This window comes from Phyllostomus discolor, chromosome 2, assembly GCF_004126475.2.
Source record: "Phyllostomus discolor isolate MPI-MPIP mPhyDis1 chromosome 2, mPhyDis1.pri.v3, whole genome shotgun sequence".
Classification (NCBI taxonomy): Eukaryota; Metazoa; Chordata; class Mammalia; order Chiroptera; family Phyllostomidae; genus Phyllostomus; species Phyllostomus discolor.
Genome location: NC_040904.2, coordinates 118245152 through 118264073, shown reverse-complemented (window position 1 = coordinate 118264073; position 18922 = coordinate 118245152). Strand labels below are relative to the sequence as shown.

Below are 18922 nucleotides of genomic sequence, written 5' to 3'. Positions count from 1 at the left end.
AACTCCATAAAGGAGTCTTTGCTTGAGAAAAAGAGACTCCTATTATTGCCTTGACTGTCCTTAATAATTCTGGAGACAGTAGTCCTATTTGGTTAGCTTTTTCAAAGCTAAAACAGAGTAGTAAAAGAATGACTTTTACTCATTGGGACATTTGGCCAGAGAATAATAGGACCCCAAGGTTTGTGATTTAGTCTTGTAGCCAAAGCAAATGAATCCATAGACATTTTTTCAAAAATTAAAAATCTTGACACTTAACTTTCAAACACCAAAATTTTCATTACCTTTTTGATGGAGGAATTTTTCTCTTTAAAAAAAACAAGATGCAAAATATTTAGTTCATGTTCTTTGTTGTTATTATTAAATAGAAAACATTTTTAATATGTCAGGTATAAATTTTATTAAAATGTACTTATCTTCTTAAAGAAATTCAAAGAAAAGTTTTGCCTTTGTAAAGAAAATTTTGGCTTTTTTTCTATTCTGAATAAACTTTGTTTTTATGAATGTAATAGTTCATAATTATGGGATTAAAAAATTAATAATTATTTCTGCTTTTATAGTTCTACTTGTCCAATTCTGAAAGGGAACATTATGAAAAAGAATTCAGCCAAGAACGACAACAAGAAATTTTGAGAAGAACAGCCAGGGATTTACCTATCTATACCACGTCAGGCTCAAAGAGTAAGAAAAATTAATCTTAACCTTTCCTGCTCAAATAATTTTTATAATATGGTCATTCCTGCCAAGATATATTTATGTGATTTGACTGTTAAATGGATATTGTTATTCCACGAATAACATGGGCAGGAACAAGATTTCCCCATGTTTGTATCTTCTGTGGTATTGTAGATATAGATGTGTACATATATTGATAGATTTTTTTAAGAGGTTCTCCTTAATGTGAGTCTCTTTTCTTTGCATATTCTTTCTTTTCCAACTTAATCTTTATGACTAAAAGCTTCAGTTATTATTCTTAGTAAACTATCATTTGGAAATTTGGGTTTGAATTTTAATATTGTGTGTCATCACCAAGTAACTTTTTAAAAAGCAAGAATGTGCTAACTTGAAAAGGAGAGAAGCAAGACACAAAGGGGTAAAAAACTTGTTCAGAGTTACAAAGCTCATATCAGAGAGCCAGAATTTGAACTTAGGTTTTTGTGGTTCCGAAGTTGTTGGTATGTCTACTGTCCCACTGCCTCCATTGAGAGATATGTGAGTACAGTAGCAGCTTCCTTTTCTCAAGGGTAGAGTCTTATGATAGGGGTGAAACTATGAATCAACAAAGTGTTCATTTAAATACAGGAAGTTGTTTTAATTATGTATTGTATAACTCATTAATTCATTCAAATGCTAGATAATAGTAATAACTAACAATTATTCTGTTCTAAGTGCTTTATGCGCATGAACTCATTTAAACTTCACAACAGTCCTGTGAGGGTGATACTGTTGTCTACACTTTATAGAATAGGAAACAGAAATGCTGAAGGGCTTAAATACTCAATAACTATTTCAAGGTCAGACAGATATATGGGAAAAAACAGGTTTAGATTGAAGAACTCTGGCTTCAGAACCCACCATGCTTGTCAATTCCAAGGGAAAATAAAAGTACTTCTTTTTTGTATAGTTATATACACATTGTGAATTTTTAAAAGTATAAAGTTTGCACAAGATTTTGGAGGGTATATTTGACCAAGTTTTTAATTTTTTTATGCACTTATTGCTGTCCTTTCTGCATAACTGGTATATTGCTATATGAAATGAAAACATGGATTTCAGATCAAACCTCAACTTTCCATTACTAGTACAGTGAGAGTCACTTAAACTTTCTAAGCCCTAGTTTCCTCATTTTAAAATTAGGATAATAATATCTACCTCTCTGGGTTAGTGGAAGTATTAAATGAGATTCATAAATGAGATAAGCACTTAGTATGGATCTTTGTACATAATAAATTGTCAGTAAATGATATCTAATTTAAAATAATCCTTTTTTATATTTAATTATGAAAGCTCTGGTTTATAATAATTGTTAGTAATTATAGTTCTGCAGATTAGATATTTTTAACCCAGGGTCTAAGAGTTCAAAGAATTTATGAAGCCCTGAGATTATACACAAAATTCTGGGTCATTTTTCAAGTAACCTATTCATAGCAAGAGCATCTGACTTTAATTGCAGTATATGTGCCCCAAAGAGTTAGGAGGCATGATGTAAAACCTTTACCCTTAAAGCTTTACTACTTTTCATTATTGATAATGTCTGTCCTCTAATCTGAACAATACCCTTTATGTATTGAACACTACACTAGAAATCATTCCAAGCATTTTATTGGTGATTGTTTAATCCTCAGAACAACTCTGAGTGAGATGGGTGCTGCACTTGTCCCCATTTTATAGTTGAAGACGTAGGGTGTAGTGAGGTATCCAGCATCCCCAATGGCCAGGTTTGGGACTTGTGCCTTATGTTCTCACTACTGGCAAGTCCTGCTCTGGGGTAGCATTTTATACTGGATTTCAACTGCTTAGAATCTCAAATGCTGGGGCTTTTTGTTTCTTTTTTCTTATTATAGAAGGACTACACATTCATCTTTAAATAACAAAACTACAGAATACATGTTACAGAAAATCGACCTTTTATAGACCAGAGATCATTGAAAGTAATGGAGCTGCCTTCACAGAGAGGATTTGGGGGCCCAAGTACCAGGGTGGGACCTTCTCACTGAATTCTTTGTGCTTTTTCAAGCCATGTGGACATATCATTATCTATTCAGGAAACATAATGTATCTTTATAAACCTTCTCCCCTCCAGTCTTGATTCAACCAGCAGTTATCTCTAGCTTTGTCCCATACTGTTTCTCTCTGTCAGCTGCACTAACACATTGCCCTTCTCCACTTTTTTTTTTTTTTTTTGTCTTTTTCTCTGCTTGGAATGATTATTTTCTCTTCTCTAAATCCAGTTTAAAGTTTTAATTCACTATGTACCTCTATTCAGCTTCTATTCATTTTTAACGAGAAGCGATTTAGAAAGTCTTCTTGGAACATCTCAAATTTCTACCTGGTAAACTACAAGTCACTGCCTTTTAGTTAACAATGTCCATCTCACCTCATTAATTTTATCTAAGTGTCTGGCAGCCAAGAGTTCCCCCACAGTCTCTAACACGGTGTTTCACTAACCAGGCATCAGGAGATATCTGTGGAGTAAATCTATTCCTGGATGTTCTCCATTATGGCTGTTTGTACACTTTTTAATCTCTCTGGTTTTCTCTCCCTCACTATCTTTTCCCATCATAGTCTGACTTTATATTTTATTAGAAATAATAATTTTATTATACTTACTGCTTAATTGAGAATCTGATATATTCTAGAAGGTTTCATTTTAATCTGAAAAGTAGTTCATTACACTTGGTATATTTTGCACTTACAGAAGAGGGAAGTGAGGCTTTTAGAAAGTGAATTACTACCCCAAAGTCACCAGCTAGTCAGTGGGAGAATTAGTATCAAACCTGATGACAAAATAACTACTTGTCAATTTCCCCAGAGTTGTTTATAAAAGAAATGAAAGAAAATTTTATAGTCAAATTCACTGACCTTGTACATCCTCAACAACTTCCTTTTAATTCTTAAATGTAGCCATCAGGTACTGTGAAAGATGTCAATTGATTAAACCTGACCGTGCGCATCATTGCTCAGCATGTGACATGTAAGTGTTACCCTCATTTGCTTCCCTTTACCCCCAGCACTGGAAATTGGTGACAGGAGAAAAAGGGAAGAAACATTTTATATGCTTTATACTTAGCAAAAAACACTTCATCCTCTCCCATTATTTGCTACACATGTGAGCTAACATAAATATTTCCATAAGCTAGAATATGCTTTGGAGTAGTCTTTGATAATAGTTCCTATAGTAGTCAGCGGAATTTTCTTTAAATGTATTTTTTATGTTCACGCTTAGCATAATATTGATGAACAAGTAATAACCCCCTTAAGAATATTTTTTCCTAAATTAAAAAGACCAAAATGACAATTTTCTTGTTTTTTATTATTGTTGTTAATATTAAAACCTAACAAACCACACACAAAAATGTTTTTTCAATTTCTACCTGTAACATTGTTCCCAGAAAAACTTGAAAGATTTTATTCCTTGTGTGCTTGTAAGAAGGTAGTGTGTGGAAGGAAAGATCCCTTGTTTGGGAATCCCAGTTAATCCTTCAACTTGAGCTAGACAAGCTATTTAACCTTCTGGGTATTAGTTCACTCATTTGTTATGTTATTTGAGATGATCTGTGGTTTGACTTTATAAATATATAGGCTACATATACTGGTGGGGAGGCAAGTTTTGGGATTTTTTTTCTGATTATAAAAGTATAGTAGTGCTTATCTATGGTGTAGAATTCTATAAAATATATGAGAAAAATTACCATTTATAAACCTGTCAAAGTTAATATTTTAACACAGTTGCTTCTAAAGTTTTATTTTTATGACTTGCATATGTTTAAAATAAAGATTGTCTGTATTTCACTTTATTTCCTTCAACTGATTTGTGAGTTGGACTAGCTAACGTACCAAGTGCTCTATGTATCATATCTGTATATTAAAATGTCACTTGATACAGTCCAAGGCAACTATCTATGCTCTGCTGAATTCTCAGTGTAAAAGAATTGTTATGTCTTACCTATGAAAATGTTAGTGGAAATATCAGAAATTTTCTCTAATCTAGTGTTTACTGGGTTGGTTTTTCCAAGATGTATTTGTAAAAAGAAAAAATTGAGGAAAATTATCTGCAGTTAGAATTAGGATAATATTCTACATGAATTTTCTAATGCTTATTTGTTTTTTAGATGTATTCTTAAGATGGATCATCACTGTCCTTGGTATGTATAAAAATACAGGAAGTCACATATTGGGGTGGGGAGGCAGGAAGGAGAGGATTTAGAGTGATTTATAAACCTCATCATTCCTAAATTTTCAAGGGCAATTTAGTTATTTGTATACAACAAGACTGATATATATAGATATAGATATAGATATATACACATATATGTATGTACATGTTTACATTAAATATTTTCCTTTAAAAATAGTGTCTGATGTTATTTACCCAAATAATTATATATTAAGAATTAAGATTAAAATTCCAGGTTCCTTATAGGATTTACTAAAAACACATATCCACAATTAAGACATACTCCCTACTTCCCAAATGACCCATTTCCAAATAATAATTAAGGTTTTTGAAATGTCTTATTATTATTGATGTGGTAATAAAGAAAAACATACAGTTTACCACCTTAACCATTTGTAGTGTTCCGTAGTATTAAGGTTAAGTATGTTCACATTGTGCAAATAGTCTTCAGAACTTTTTCATCTTGCAAAACTGTGTCCACATTAAACAACTTCTCATTTCCCCTCCCTGAACCCTGGCAAATGTTCTAGTTTTTGTTTTTGTGAGTTTATGGATTTGTCTTTATTTTTACAGTGTGACCTTCTGTATTCTTCTAGGGTGAATAACTGTGTGGGATTTTCTAATTACAAATTCTTCCTGCTGTTTTTATTGTATTCCTTATTATATTGCCTTTTCGTGGCTACAACAGTTTTACAGTACTTTATAAAATTTTGGATGGTAAGTCTTTTTCTATCTTAAAACATGTATTTAAGACTTTTTAAGATCTCTATACATAAAGAATTTATTTTCTGTTACAAGTAGATATACTTTATTTTAATTTTATGAGTTAGAATTTATAATGGATCAGAGATCAGTTAATATTTCATTCACATATATGTGTTTATTTGCAAATAAATGAATATTTTTTTAAGATTAACCAACATTTTTTAAATTATTTTATTGTTGCTCAATTACAGTTGTCTGTATTTTCTCCTCACCCCCTCCAAACCCATCTAACCTCCCTTGCTTCCACCCTCCCCCTTGGTTTTGTCCATGTGTCCTTTATAGTAGTTCCTGAAAACCCTTCTCCCCACAGTCTCCTCCCCCCTCCCCTCTGTATTTGCAAATAAATGAATATTAAACAGGTTATTGTGAGCTGCTTTTTAATGATCCAAACTGTTTTCAACCACACTTTAATAATAACATACCAATTTTAGGGAAGTAATTGCTTTTATTTGAGTTGATGAGACTTACTGCAGTTTTATAGTAATCAGAGTGATATTGCCAGGCCTAGATAATCTCTAATCTCTTTCCTGTCTCTACAGACATTAATCTTCTTTCTGTTATGAGTTGGAAGTGTTTTTTCCATATTTCCAAGTTTTATCTTATAATCCTGTTTTACTTTTATCAAATCAAAATTTTATATTTTAAAGCAGTACTTTTATAACTTCTGGTTTTATGGTTTTTTAAAATTTGAAAGCTATACATTTAAATTATGATTTCTGGCTTTAATCTGTTTGCTATAAATTTACGCAAATATTTACCTATGTTTTTCTTCTGGAATTTTTTTTAAAGATTTTATTTATTTATTTTTTAGAGAGGGAAGGGAGGGAGAAAGAGAGAGAAACATCAATGTGTGGTTGCTGTGTGTCATGGTCCGCAACCCAGACATGTACCCTGACTGGGAATTGAACCTGCGACACTTGGGTTAGCAGCCCGCGCTCAGTCCGCTGAGCTACACCAGCTAGGGTGGAATTGTTTTTATTTCACATTTAAACCTTTGATTTAAAATTTTTTTTTAATTCATTTATTTTTAGAGAGAGGAGAAAGGATGGAGACAGGTAGAGAGACATCAATATGTGAGAAACAGATTGATCATTTCCCTGTCAGATTCCCCCAACTAGCCATCTGGCCTACAACTCAGTCATGTGCCTTAACTGGGAATCAAACTGTCAGCCTTTCGTTCACAGGCTGGCACTCAAATCCACTGAGCCACACCAGCCAGGGCTGATTTTTTTTTTAATCGAGAGAGAGAGAGAGAAAAAAACTCTCTCATTGATGTGAGAGAGAAACAGTGATCAATCACCTTCTCGTATACGCTCCAACTGGGGACTGAACCCACAACATGGGTATGTGACCCAACCAGGAATCAAACCAGCAACCTTTCAGTCTAGAGGATGATGCTCCGGCCAACTGAGCCACAAAAGCCAGGGCAAAACACAATTATTTTTTTCAGGAAATATCTAATCCATTTTGGAAGGGTTTAAAACATTATTAAATTTTTAAAGTTTGATTATTTAAAACCAGCGGGTACTGGCATTGCCTTTGTGCATATTAGAAAGACTACCCCATTTCTGTGTGGTCTTAGCCTAATGAATTTTGGCCTCTCTTGTTTCCCTACCTGGTATCTCTGTTCAGTTTACAACCTACTTAACCATACTCAGTGGCCCTGTTTAAAGGAAGAGGATTCGGTGCCTGATGAATGAAGTCCAAATTATAGAATTTCACATTTCTTTATCAGAAACTTCAGCACTGTTTGCATGCAATGGTTTATTAATTAAAGAATAGTTGTTTCTTAACTTTTTTAGATTAATTATGTTAAAGAAATACTAGTAAACTTAACTCTACCCTTTTCTCTATTTATTCAACAAATATTTACTTAGCACCTATAATCTTCCAGGCAGTATTCTAGGCAGTTGGGATATATCAGTGGACAAAACAGTCATATTTTTGGAATTTACTTTTGAGAAGAGGAAGTCAAATAATAAACATTGTAAATAAGTAAATTATGTATTAGTAAGTAAATGCTATGGAAAAAATAAACTAAGGTAAGGGAATTTGACAAATGTGTGGGAGTGGGTAGGTTAGGGGCAGGTTGCAGCATTTAAAGAGTGATTAGGTAGACCTCAGTGAGAAGTTTTGAGCGAAGATTTGAAGGAAGTTAATGGATATCTGAGAGAAGAACACTTATGTACCCAAAGCAGGAGCATCTAAATATATAAAGTAAATATTAACAGACAGAAAGGGGGGATATAGACAACAATACAATAATAGTTGGGGACTTTAATACCCAACTTTCATCAGTGGATAGATCATCCAAACAAAAACAAAATCAGTAAAGAAACATCTGCCTCAAATGACATGTTAGTCTATATGTACTTAACAGATGTGTATAGAACACTTCATCAAAAAGTCACAGAATACATATTCTTCTTAAGCACACTTGGAACATTCTCATCTCAGAATACAGTCATCCCTTGCTATATTGTGGTTCACTTATTGCAGCTTCACTGTATCACAGGTTTTAAAAATATATATATATCTAATTCTGTATTGCAGAGTTTTCACTATATCGCAGGATTTTGTGGTATATAGGTATTTATATAATATTTATTATTTTAATTATTTTTGCCTTAAAATTTAAAATATAAAAAATGTTAATTCAAGCATATTAAAAGAATATTACATCAAAATAAAATACAGTGTGTATTTAATCAGTGGATGAATACTGTACTGTACACAATGGAAATGCAGTACGCCACTACCACTTGCGCAAGTTCGCCAACGTGAGAGTGTACACAGCACACTGTTGGCTGATGGAATGGAAGGTGACCAACCACAGCACTGTGTTCTGTATCCTAGGTGCTGATTGGCTCAGTGACCGTAGCATCAGTCTGTTTGCTCTCCTGCACTGTACCCATATGATCAGCATCTCTCCTTATCCACTTCACATCAATGTCTGATTGCTGCGTGTAGTGTTGCTTGGCAGTTGCTTGTGTTTTTGTGAAATTTTTGTAAAAGTTTGAATTTATTTCAAACCCTACAATGCCACCCAAACATTCTGCACCTCTTAAGGCTTCTGGCAGTGAACCCAAGCGCCAGAGGAGTATGCTTACCATCAAAGAAAAGGTGGAACTTCTTGACATGTTAAAGGAAGGAAAAAGCTACGCGGCTATAGGCTGCCATTACAGGATCAACGACTCTATTGTTCACTGCATAAAGAAAGACAAGAAGAATATTAGGTCTACAGCAACAATGACTTTTAACAAGACTGCAAAGAGGGTGGTCACTTCCCACAATAAGGCCATTGTGAGGATGGAGTCCACATTGGCCCTGTGGATAAATGACTACAGGAAGAATATCTCACTGGATACCAACACTATCCGGACAAAGGCCAAGAAACTTTATGATAGTTTTGCAGAAAGCATGGATGTTTATGACGGTGACAAGGATGAAGACACGGACAATGACGTAGAAGGAGAACTGTCGAGTGTTTCTCCCACCAGACCAACCCCATTCAGTGCCAGCAAGGGCTGGTTTGACAAATTTCAGAGAAGCTTTGGACTCAAGAGCATTTCTCTACATGGAGAAGCTGCCTCTGTGGATAAAAAGCAGCACCAGCAACTCCCCATAACTACATTCATCACTCAGATGAAGAGATCAGTTACACCTACACCTTCAGCAGAAATAGAAGTTACGGCCCAGGGTGAAGATACTGCATCACTTGATGAAGCGCCTGATGAAGTGGTGCCTTCAGAAGAGCTATAGTGCTTTTCTTGGCTGTGTAGTACATTCATCTCATTGTCATCATCTTCATCGCCATCAGTACTGCACAGCTACATAATTCATGATCTTCATCATTCAAGTTATAGTATACTTGAGCCCCATAGCTCAGTGGATTGAGCGCGGGCTGCGAACCAAAGTGTCGCAGGTTCGATTCCCAGCCAGGGTATATGCATATATGCCTGGGTTGCAGGCCATGACCCCCAGCAACCGCACATTGATGTTTCTTTCTCTCTCTCTCTCTCTCTTTCCCTCCCTTCCCTCTCTAAAAATAAATAAATAAAATCTTAAAAAAAAGTTACAGTATACTTCACCGGTGAGTACCCATATAGAATTTTATATGTTGTTAAAATTATGTAGGTTTAAGAGTGTAGAAACTGCTTAAGAGCATATGAAATGTTTATAGGAGTGTGGGAAGGGTTTATAAGGCCTTAAAATATATATAAATAATGAAATAAATATAATGCCACCACTTCAAGGATTTTCACCTATCTCGGGGGTCTCTGGAACGTAACTCCCATGATAGGTGAGAGATCACTGTAGATCTTTTGTTCACAAAACAAGTCTTACTAAATTTAAGAAGATTGACCTACAAAACATCTTTTCTAACCACAATGGTTTGAAACTAGAAGTCAATTACAAGAACAAAACTGGGATATTCACAAATAAGCAGACATAACATGGTACTAAACAAACCAGTGGGTAAAGGAAGATGTAAAAAAATACCTCGAGACAAATGGAAATATAGGTACAACACACCAAAACTCATGGAATGCAACAAAAACAGTTCACAGAAGGAAGTTCATAGCAATAAATGCCTATCAAGAAATAAGAAAGAGCCTTGGCCAGATAGCTAAATTGGTTAGAACATTGTCCCAATACTGAGGTTGAGGGTTCAGTCCCCACTCAGGCACATGCAAGAATTAACCAATGAATGCATAAGTAAATGGAACAACAAATTAATGTTTCTCCCTCTTCCTCTCCCTTACTCTTCCTTTCTCTTTCAAATCAATAAATAAAAGATCTCAACCCAACTTTACACCTCAAAGAACTCAAAAAAGAAGACAAAAGGAAGGAAATAATGAAGATCAGAACAGAGATAAATGAAATAGACTTTAAAAAGACAACAGAAAGATCAGTGAAGGTAAGAACTAGATTTTTATAATGAGAAACAAAATAGACAAAGTTTTACCTAGACTCATCAAGAAAAAAGAGTACTCAAATACAATAAAAAGTGAAAGAGGAGACATTACAACTGATGTCACAGAAATACAGAGGATTATAAGAAACTACAATGAACAACTGTATGCCAAAAATTAGCCTAGAAGAGATAGATACATTCCTAGAAACATACAACCTTCCAAGACTAAATCATGATGAAATAGAAAATCTGAACTGACTGATTACTAAGGAGATTGAATCAGTCATCAAAAGCCTCCCAACAAAAGTCCAAGACTAGATACCTTCACTGATGAATTTTACCAAACATTTAAAGAGCTAATGCCAGTCTTTCTTAAACTTTTCAATGAATGGAAGAAGGAAGAACACGTCCAAACTCACTTTATGAGGCCAGCATTACCCTGATACAGAAACCAGAGAAGTTACTACAAGAAAAGAAAATTACATGCTAAAATCCCTGAGGAATACAGACAAAAATCTTCAACAGAATATAAGCAAATGGATTTCAGCAATACTTTAATAAGAATCATACACCATGGTGAAGTGGATTCATTCCAGCTATGCAAGGATGCTTCGCTATCTGCAAATTGATCGATGTGTTACACCACATTAACAAAATGAAGGCTAAAAATCATATCTCAATAGATGCAGAGAAGCATTTGACAAAATTCAACATGATAAAACTCAAAGTGGGTATAGAGGGAATGTACTGCACCATAATGAAGGCTGTATATTCCAATATGCCAAATGTACAGCTAACACCATATTCAACTCTGAAAAGCTGAGAGCTTTTCCTCTAAGGTTAGGAACAAGACAAAGATGCTCACTTTTTTACTCAACATTATATTGAAAGTCATAGCTAGAGCTATTTTGCATGATTAAGAAATAAAGACATGATATTGGGAAGAAGTAAAACTTTTGTAGATGACATGATAGTATATATAGGAAACTATAAAGACTCAAAAAATTTTAGAACTCAAATTCATTAAAGCTACAGGATACAAAAACCAGCAGCATTCTCTGCACTAATAAATTATCAGAAAGAGTACTTCAGAAAACAATCCCACTTAAAATTACATCACAAAGAATAAAATACCTATGACTAAATTTAACCAAGTAGGTGAAAGACCTGTTACACTGAAAACTATAAGACACTGAGCCCTGACTATTGTGGCTTAGTTAGTTGGGCATCTCCCACAATGTGAAAGGTTGCCAGTTTGATTCCTGGTCAGGGCACATGCTTGTGTTGGGGGCTCAGTCTCCAGCTGAGGTACATGCAACAACCCACAAATCAGTGTTTCTGTCTAACATCAGTGTTTCTCCCCCTTTAAATTAAAATCTTTTTTTAAAAAAAACTGTAAGATATTGATGACTATATCTGAAGAGGACACAAATGGAAAGATAGTTCGTGCTTATAGATAGGAAGAATTCATATTGTTAAAATAGTCACACTACCAAAAGCAATCTGCAGATTGACTTCAATTCCTATCAAAATTTTAATGTCACTTTCCACATAAATAAACAGTACTAAAATCTGTATGGAACCAGAAAAGAGTCCAAATAGTCAAAGGAATCTTGAGAAAAAAAGAAGAAAGCTGGAGACATTATGATTTCTGATTTTAAACTATGTTACAAGGCTATAGCAATTGCTCTGACTGGTGTGGCTCACTGGGTTGGATGTTGTCCCACAAACTAAAAGGTCTCAGGTTCAATTCCCAGTTAGGACACATGCCTGGGTTACAGGTCAGGTCCTAGGTTAGGGTGTGCAAGAGGGAACCTACTGATGTTTTTCTCTCTCCCTAGCCCTCTAAAAATAAATAAGTATCTTTAAAAAATAAAGGTGTAGCAATCAAAACAGCATGATACTGGCATAAAAACAGACACATAGATCAGTGGAACAGAATAGAGAGCCCAGAAGTAAACTCTTTGTATGGTCAATTAATCTTTGACAGAGGAGGCAGTAATACACAATGGGGTAAAGACAGTCAATAAATAGTGCTGGGAAAACTGGACAACCACATCCAAAAGAATGAAACTGAAACCCTATACTACACACACACACACACACACACACACACACACACACACCACAGCTCTAAATGGATTAAAAACTTCAGTGTAAACCTGAAACCATAAATCTCCTAGAAGAAAACACAAGCAGTAATGTCTTTGACAGTTCTTAGCAGTGATTTTTTGGATTTGACAACAAAAGCAAAAATTAACAAGTTCGACTATATCAAAATAAGAGACTTCTACACAGTAAAGGAAACCATCAACAACATGAAAAGACACCTTACTGAATGGGAGAAAATATTTGCAAACCATATATTTGGTAAGAGATTAAGATCTAAAATATGTAAAGGACTCATAACTCAATGGCAAAAAAAATTTAGATTTTTGCAAATAGGCAGAAGTCCTCAATAGACATCTTTTGATACAAGACATGGAGGTAGCCGGCAGGTATATGAAAAAATGCTCACCATCACTAATCAGTAGGGAAATGCAAATCAAAACCACAATGAGATATTACCTCACACCTGTTAGAATGACTATTATCAGAAAGACAATGAGTGTTGGTGAGGATGTGGAAAAAAGGAATGCTCGTGCACTCTTGGGGGGAATATAAACCGGTGCATCCACTATGGGAAAAATACGGAGTTTCCTCAAAAAGTTAAAATTGAACTACCATAGAACCTGGCAATTCCACTTCTAGAAATATAGTGAAAGGAAATGAAAATATTACCTCAGAGATATTCGTACCTCCATGTTGACAGCAGCATTATTGACAATAGTCAAGACATGGAAACAACTTAAGTGTCCATCAACAGATAAATAGATAAAGTATCAACATACAGTAGAATATTATTTAGTCAAAAGAAAGGAAATCCTGCTATTTGGGACAACACAGATGGGCCTTGAAGGCAATTTTATAAGTGAAATAATTCAGATAAAAATAAATACTGTGTGATCTCACTTACATATAAACATAAAAAAGCCCAGCTCATAGATATAGAGATTGGTGGTTGTTAGAGGTAGGGTGTCAGGAGTGTGTGAAGTGGGCAGAGGCAGTCAAAGTAAGTCCTAGGGATGTACCATATACCATGGTGACTATAGTTAATAAGGATATTTGAAAGTAGCTGAGAGTATATCATAACAAGTTCTCATAAGAAAAAGAATTGTAACTATGTGAGGTGACGTATGTTAACTAGACTTACGGTGGTGATCATTCACATTTGACATAAATGTCAAATTATATTGTATACCTGACACTCATATTTTGTTATATGTCAGTTATATCTCAACTAAGGAAAAGAAAAGGGTGATCAGGGTAGACCTAAGTAAGGAGGTAATATTTGAGCAAGAACTTGTTGGAAGTTAGGGGGTATCTGAGAGAATAACATTTCAGACAGAGGAAACAGAGGAAAAGACTCAAAATTAGGAGCTTCCCTGCCATGTTTGAGAAGCAAGGAGGGAGACTAGTGTGGCTGAAGGGGGTGAGCAAGAGTGAGACTAATGGGAAGTCCTGGAGATGGGCCCAAAAAGTAAAGAACCTTGAAAAGTGTTGTAAGGACCACAGTTTCTACTCAGTGAAGTGGGAACAGAGCAGTGATATGCTCTGATTTGTAAAGGATCACTGATTGCTCTGCTGACACTAGAACAGAGAAGGGCAAATGACAACCTTTTAGAAGGATATTGCAATAGCGACTAAAGTGGTAAGAAATTGTCACATCTGGTTCTTAAAAACAGCTAATCAGAAGTTTTTTTCAAAGCTATTTGCTAAAAAGTTTAATTTTATTCTATGCTAGATACAGACCTCTGTTTTAAAAACTGAGTTGATAATGCTCTCCAGTTCCATCCATGCTGTCACAAAGGGTATAATCTCCTTTCTGCTGTGTAGAATTCTACTGTGTAAATGTACCATAGTTTTTTGATCCACTCATTTGCTGATGGTTGCTTCCAGCACTTGGCTATTGTAAATTGTGCTGCTGGGAACATTGGGGTGCTATGAACACTGGGGTCATAGAAAAAGAATCTATAAACATAGATTCTTTTGGATTGGTGTTTCAGGGCTCTTAGGGTATAATCCCAGCAGTGGAATTGCTGTTCCACTTTTAGTTTTCTGAGGAAATTCCATAAGTGAAATAAGCCAGGTGGTGAGGGACAAATACCATATGATCTCACCTTTAACTAGAACATAGTCAACAGAAGAAAAAAGCAAACAAAATATAACCAGAGTCATTGAAATTAAGGACAATCTAACAATAGCCAGAGGGGAGAGGGGAGGGGACAGTGGGGAGAAGGGTTTTCAGAAACTACTATGAAGGACACATGGACAAAACCAAGGGGGAAGGTGGAAGCAAGGGAGGGAGGTGGGTTTAGAGGGGGTGGGGTGGGGGGTGGAGAAAATACAGACAACTGTAATTGAACAACAATAAAATAATTTTTAAAAAACTTAGTGGAAAAGTATGTATTTAAAGTGTACCTGAAATGTGCTTGAAGAGCTAAATGTTCTTGTCTGTTTTCTGTTTTTTGAGAAAATGTTGTTGATGACCTTTAGAGAGCAACATCTTACCGTTCCTTCAAAGCAGAAGTTTGCTAAGACTAGTGTTCAGGAAAATTTTGTATAAAACATGGGTTCTTAATACATTGTCTCTATTTGTACAAGCTTTGCCACAGGATATCTACAGAGAGTTGTCCAGAGGTAAAATACATTACTGCCATGACATTCTTTTCATCTCTTTTATGATGTTTATAGTGAATATATGTGTGTGTTTATATATATATATATATATATATATAAAATATTCATTTGTTTCACTAGATGAAGAGATAGGAGAATCACTTGATATATTTAAAAGGTATCATGGTTACTCGGAGAGAAGAGAAAAAGATAAATAGCAGAATTATGTAATGCTAAAAAACTTCCTTTTAGCCTGTAAATAGTGTTTAAATCTCTAAGGACCACTGTGTTCTAGGAGCTCCTGTGATTTCATTATAAGAGCTAACACTTTAAAACCTTCTTCCTTCTCTTATTAATAGATACTGATGTGTTCTAGGTTAATTAAGACTTTGCTTCTGTTGAAATGAACCTAGCCATAAAAATGGATAACTGAGAAACTGTTTTCATTCATTCATACCTTGTGTTAAATTCATTTACCAAAATTGCTAATTACCAAAAAGGAAAGGCTCTGTAAGAATGGAGCGACAATTAAAAAGGTAGGAATTTAAGCAGCTCAGGGGATAGGCATATTTGCAGTGGTGTTCCAAGAAAAGAGATTAGAAACCTACAAAAATAAATCTCACAATTAATTTCTGATTAGCAGCATATATAATTAAAATAAGCAGATACTTTAGCATTGACGGGGAAACCCTCCTATATCCTGGATATTGAGGGGAAGGCTTGCATGTGTACAGAAAGTACAAAAGAAAAATGTTGAGTAGAGTCCATATTTTTATTTTATTACTGAAAGTATTGCTAAATTTTTTAGTTTAGTAGTTTTTTTAAATGGCTCTGATTTTATGTAAGCAAACTCCTTTGATGATGCCAGTTTTCTGCTTTCAAAATTTTTTTTGGATATATTATTTAATTTATTTTATTACTCTTCATATCTGACAAGTTTTGGGGAGATTCAATAATTTTTAGGAAAACCAAATAGTACATTTTAGAGATTGACTGTCTCCAAAAGTAACACTTCTTTTTTCTTTCCTCAGAACGAACTCACAGATACACGTGCCAAATTCCATGTACTATTTCTTTTCTTTGTGTCAACAATGTTCTTCATCAGTGTCCTGTCACTTTTTAGCTACCACTGCTGGTTAGTTGGGAAAAACAGAACAACAATAGGTAAGGAGATCAAAATAAATCATAATTATTTACTAAAATGACCACTCATGAATATGAAATCTAGAGAAGGACAGTAGATAATAAAGAAGTATAAAATAATTGTGTGTGAAAATTCACTGTGACTGGACAGGAACAGTCAGTATATGTAAATATAAAGGTTCATTATTTTAAAGAAGGTTGAGGAAGTAAGATTGGCTTTTATGTATTTTTTCAGTAGTGCATTGTATATAGAGAACAAACCATATTATAAATGTTAATAGAAGTTGTTTCTTGTGTATATACAGTGTCTTTAAAAATTAATCTATGAAAGATGAATAGATTTATGTGTTAATAAGGTAGTTAATTCTCAGATTTCTAAAAAAAATTAAATTCTTAATTACAGCTTATCATTTAGTTCTTTACTTTTTTCCCAAATGTTTCATGATTGAGACAGGAATAGTGTTTTGACATGGGGAATCCTTTCCATCTTTGTGTCAGTCAACATTTAAACTTATGAATTGTATCACTAACATCAACGTTTATGTCTTATTTTGCTTTTTTTAAGGAACTGATGCTATAATTTATTTCATCTGCATAATTACATTACAGAGCAGGGTGGGTAAACAAGACAAATAAAGCAAACTCCTTTCTCCCCCTATTTAACCAGATACAACATTTTTGCATTTTCATGCAAAATTACTTAAGTCATTTCATGACTTAATTAATTCATTGACTAAGGTTGAAAGTTGGCAACAGCAAATTTTTGCAATTTAGGATCTTCATCCATAGCATACTCCAAAGATCTTAATGATTGAACTGCACTATGAGTTCTGAAATGGTGCTCATTCTTAACATTCTTGAGGCTTTCATGTCTTAACCTGAAAGGCAAGGAACTGTTTAAAAGCTTCCTCTTGGCTAACCCAGTCCACCAAAAATCTTGTAAGAGTTAAGTTACTATATAAAAATAAAACTGCTCCCAAGTATTGATTGAAACTGTTGTGCTAGGATCCCTTTTCAGAGCATTAGCTTCCTGAAAGAAAAGAGGTCCTAACCAGTTGCTTCCATGAACAATAACTCTAGCATGGTATGCCTAATGTTCTTTGAAGCATAACTCAAGAGGTCAGACAACCATGATCATCTGACAAGTTTATCAATGTTTACTGTACATACAAGGTATATTTAAAGTGATCCCAGGTGAAATAAGGTAACCATAATCCCAACAAATCATTCAGTTTTAGCACAGTGAGTTCCTGCAAGATTCCAGAGCAAGTGAGAAATCGCCCCAAAGTAAAATGTTTCATCATCTTTTACAAGTGAGAGGGAAACATCTAGAAGGAGGAAATGCCCCACCCCAAACTCCTATTTAAATTGATGGCTATCTTCACAGCTTTAATTGACAAAGTCTAGAGTGACTAATTTCCTTATGTAAGTAGTCCATTTTCAAGGTCAAGGTCAAGAAGACTTTTCAAGCTTTTCTCTACCATGGTCCTTCAATGGGAATGTCATTTCCTTTTATTGCTTTCTGAACATACTGCTGGTAGTACTTGAAGAGGTCAGTGCATGGGTCCCCAGACACGTGTCCCTTTGCAGAACTTCTCAGCAAGTCAGTGATTAAAGCACTGACTTACTCATGCTTCATGTCAGTGCATCCCTCCCCTATGCTATTTATGGGAGCAGCAGTGACGGCGCACTTTGTTGTCTTATTTTCCTCATTTTTAAAAGTGGAAGAATAAGGGAAGAATTCAATAAAGTATTAAAATAATTGGACAAACATTTCAAAAACAAGGTGATGCGGCATTGCTCAAACTGAGTTGTTGGCAAGTAAGAAGCACCACTGTGCTATCATTGAAATATTCAGGTATCAGCTAATATACCATGTTTTATAAGAAAGTTAAAGCCTGCCCTGCTATCTAAAGCCATGTGTCTGTCAGATGAATTAGAAGGGGACAGATTTTAATAAATATGAAGACATTTTATGGAGGCTTTTAGATACTTTTATTGTTGGATCATTTTAAACTCGTCCAGCTGCGGCACGTAAGGGATGATGGGTCTCCAGAATAAAGGATTTCTGTGCTATTCCTATCTCAGCTCACTCTTCACTGTTGAGCTCTCCAGTTCCATCCAGCCTTCATCCCTTTTCCATGTAAATAAACTCTATTATATCTGTTAATTTGTTATCCTCATCATAGAATCTCCTGCCATTTTCTTATCTTTAATCAGAGATGAAAAAGTACAGCCTACATGCATAGTCTAGCCTTTAAGATCTTTCACTACAGCTAAAAACTTAGAGATTTTATGTAGAAAAGTAGATTTATTCTTAACTGATTAATCCGATATTGTGGGCCCTTTTTTCCACCCAGCATCATTTAGTTACAGCTAAGTGGCAGCTGACCCCTTTAAATGGGGCATGAACACTAATTTGCCATAGTTCCCACCCAATCCATGGTGGGTATTTGAGAGACCAGTGCTTCCTGGGAAACTTA

General features: G+C 34.8%; 1 protein-coding gene across 8 annotated transcripts in view; it reads left to right on the top strand.

Moving 5' to 3' along the window:
• ZDHHC20 (zinc finger DHHC-type palmitoyltransferase 20) overlaps positions 1-18922 on the top strand; it is a 75390-nt gene that overhangs the window by 36357 nt on the left and 20111 nt on the right. For 6 of the 8 annotated variants that reach the window (XM_036018412.1, XM_036018411.1, XM_036018409.1 and 3 more), the window contains 6 exons: positions 558-678; positions 3622-3691; positions 4830-4862; positions 5491-5611; positions 15282-15317; positions 16328-16460. In XM_036018412.1, the coding sequence (XP_035874305.1) occupies positions 558-678; positions 3622-3691; positions 4830-4862; positions 5491-5611; positions 15282-15317; positions 16328-16460 (514 nt within the window). The remainder of the gene's footprint in view (positions 1-557; positions 679-3621; positions 3692-4829; positions 4863-5490; positions 5612-15281; positions 15318-16327; positions 16461-18922) is intronic. The other 2 variants (XM_028532708.2, XM_036018414.1) reach the window with 2 other exon arrangements.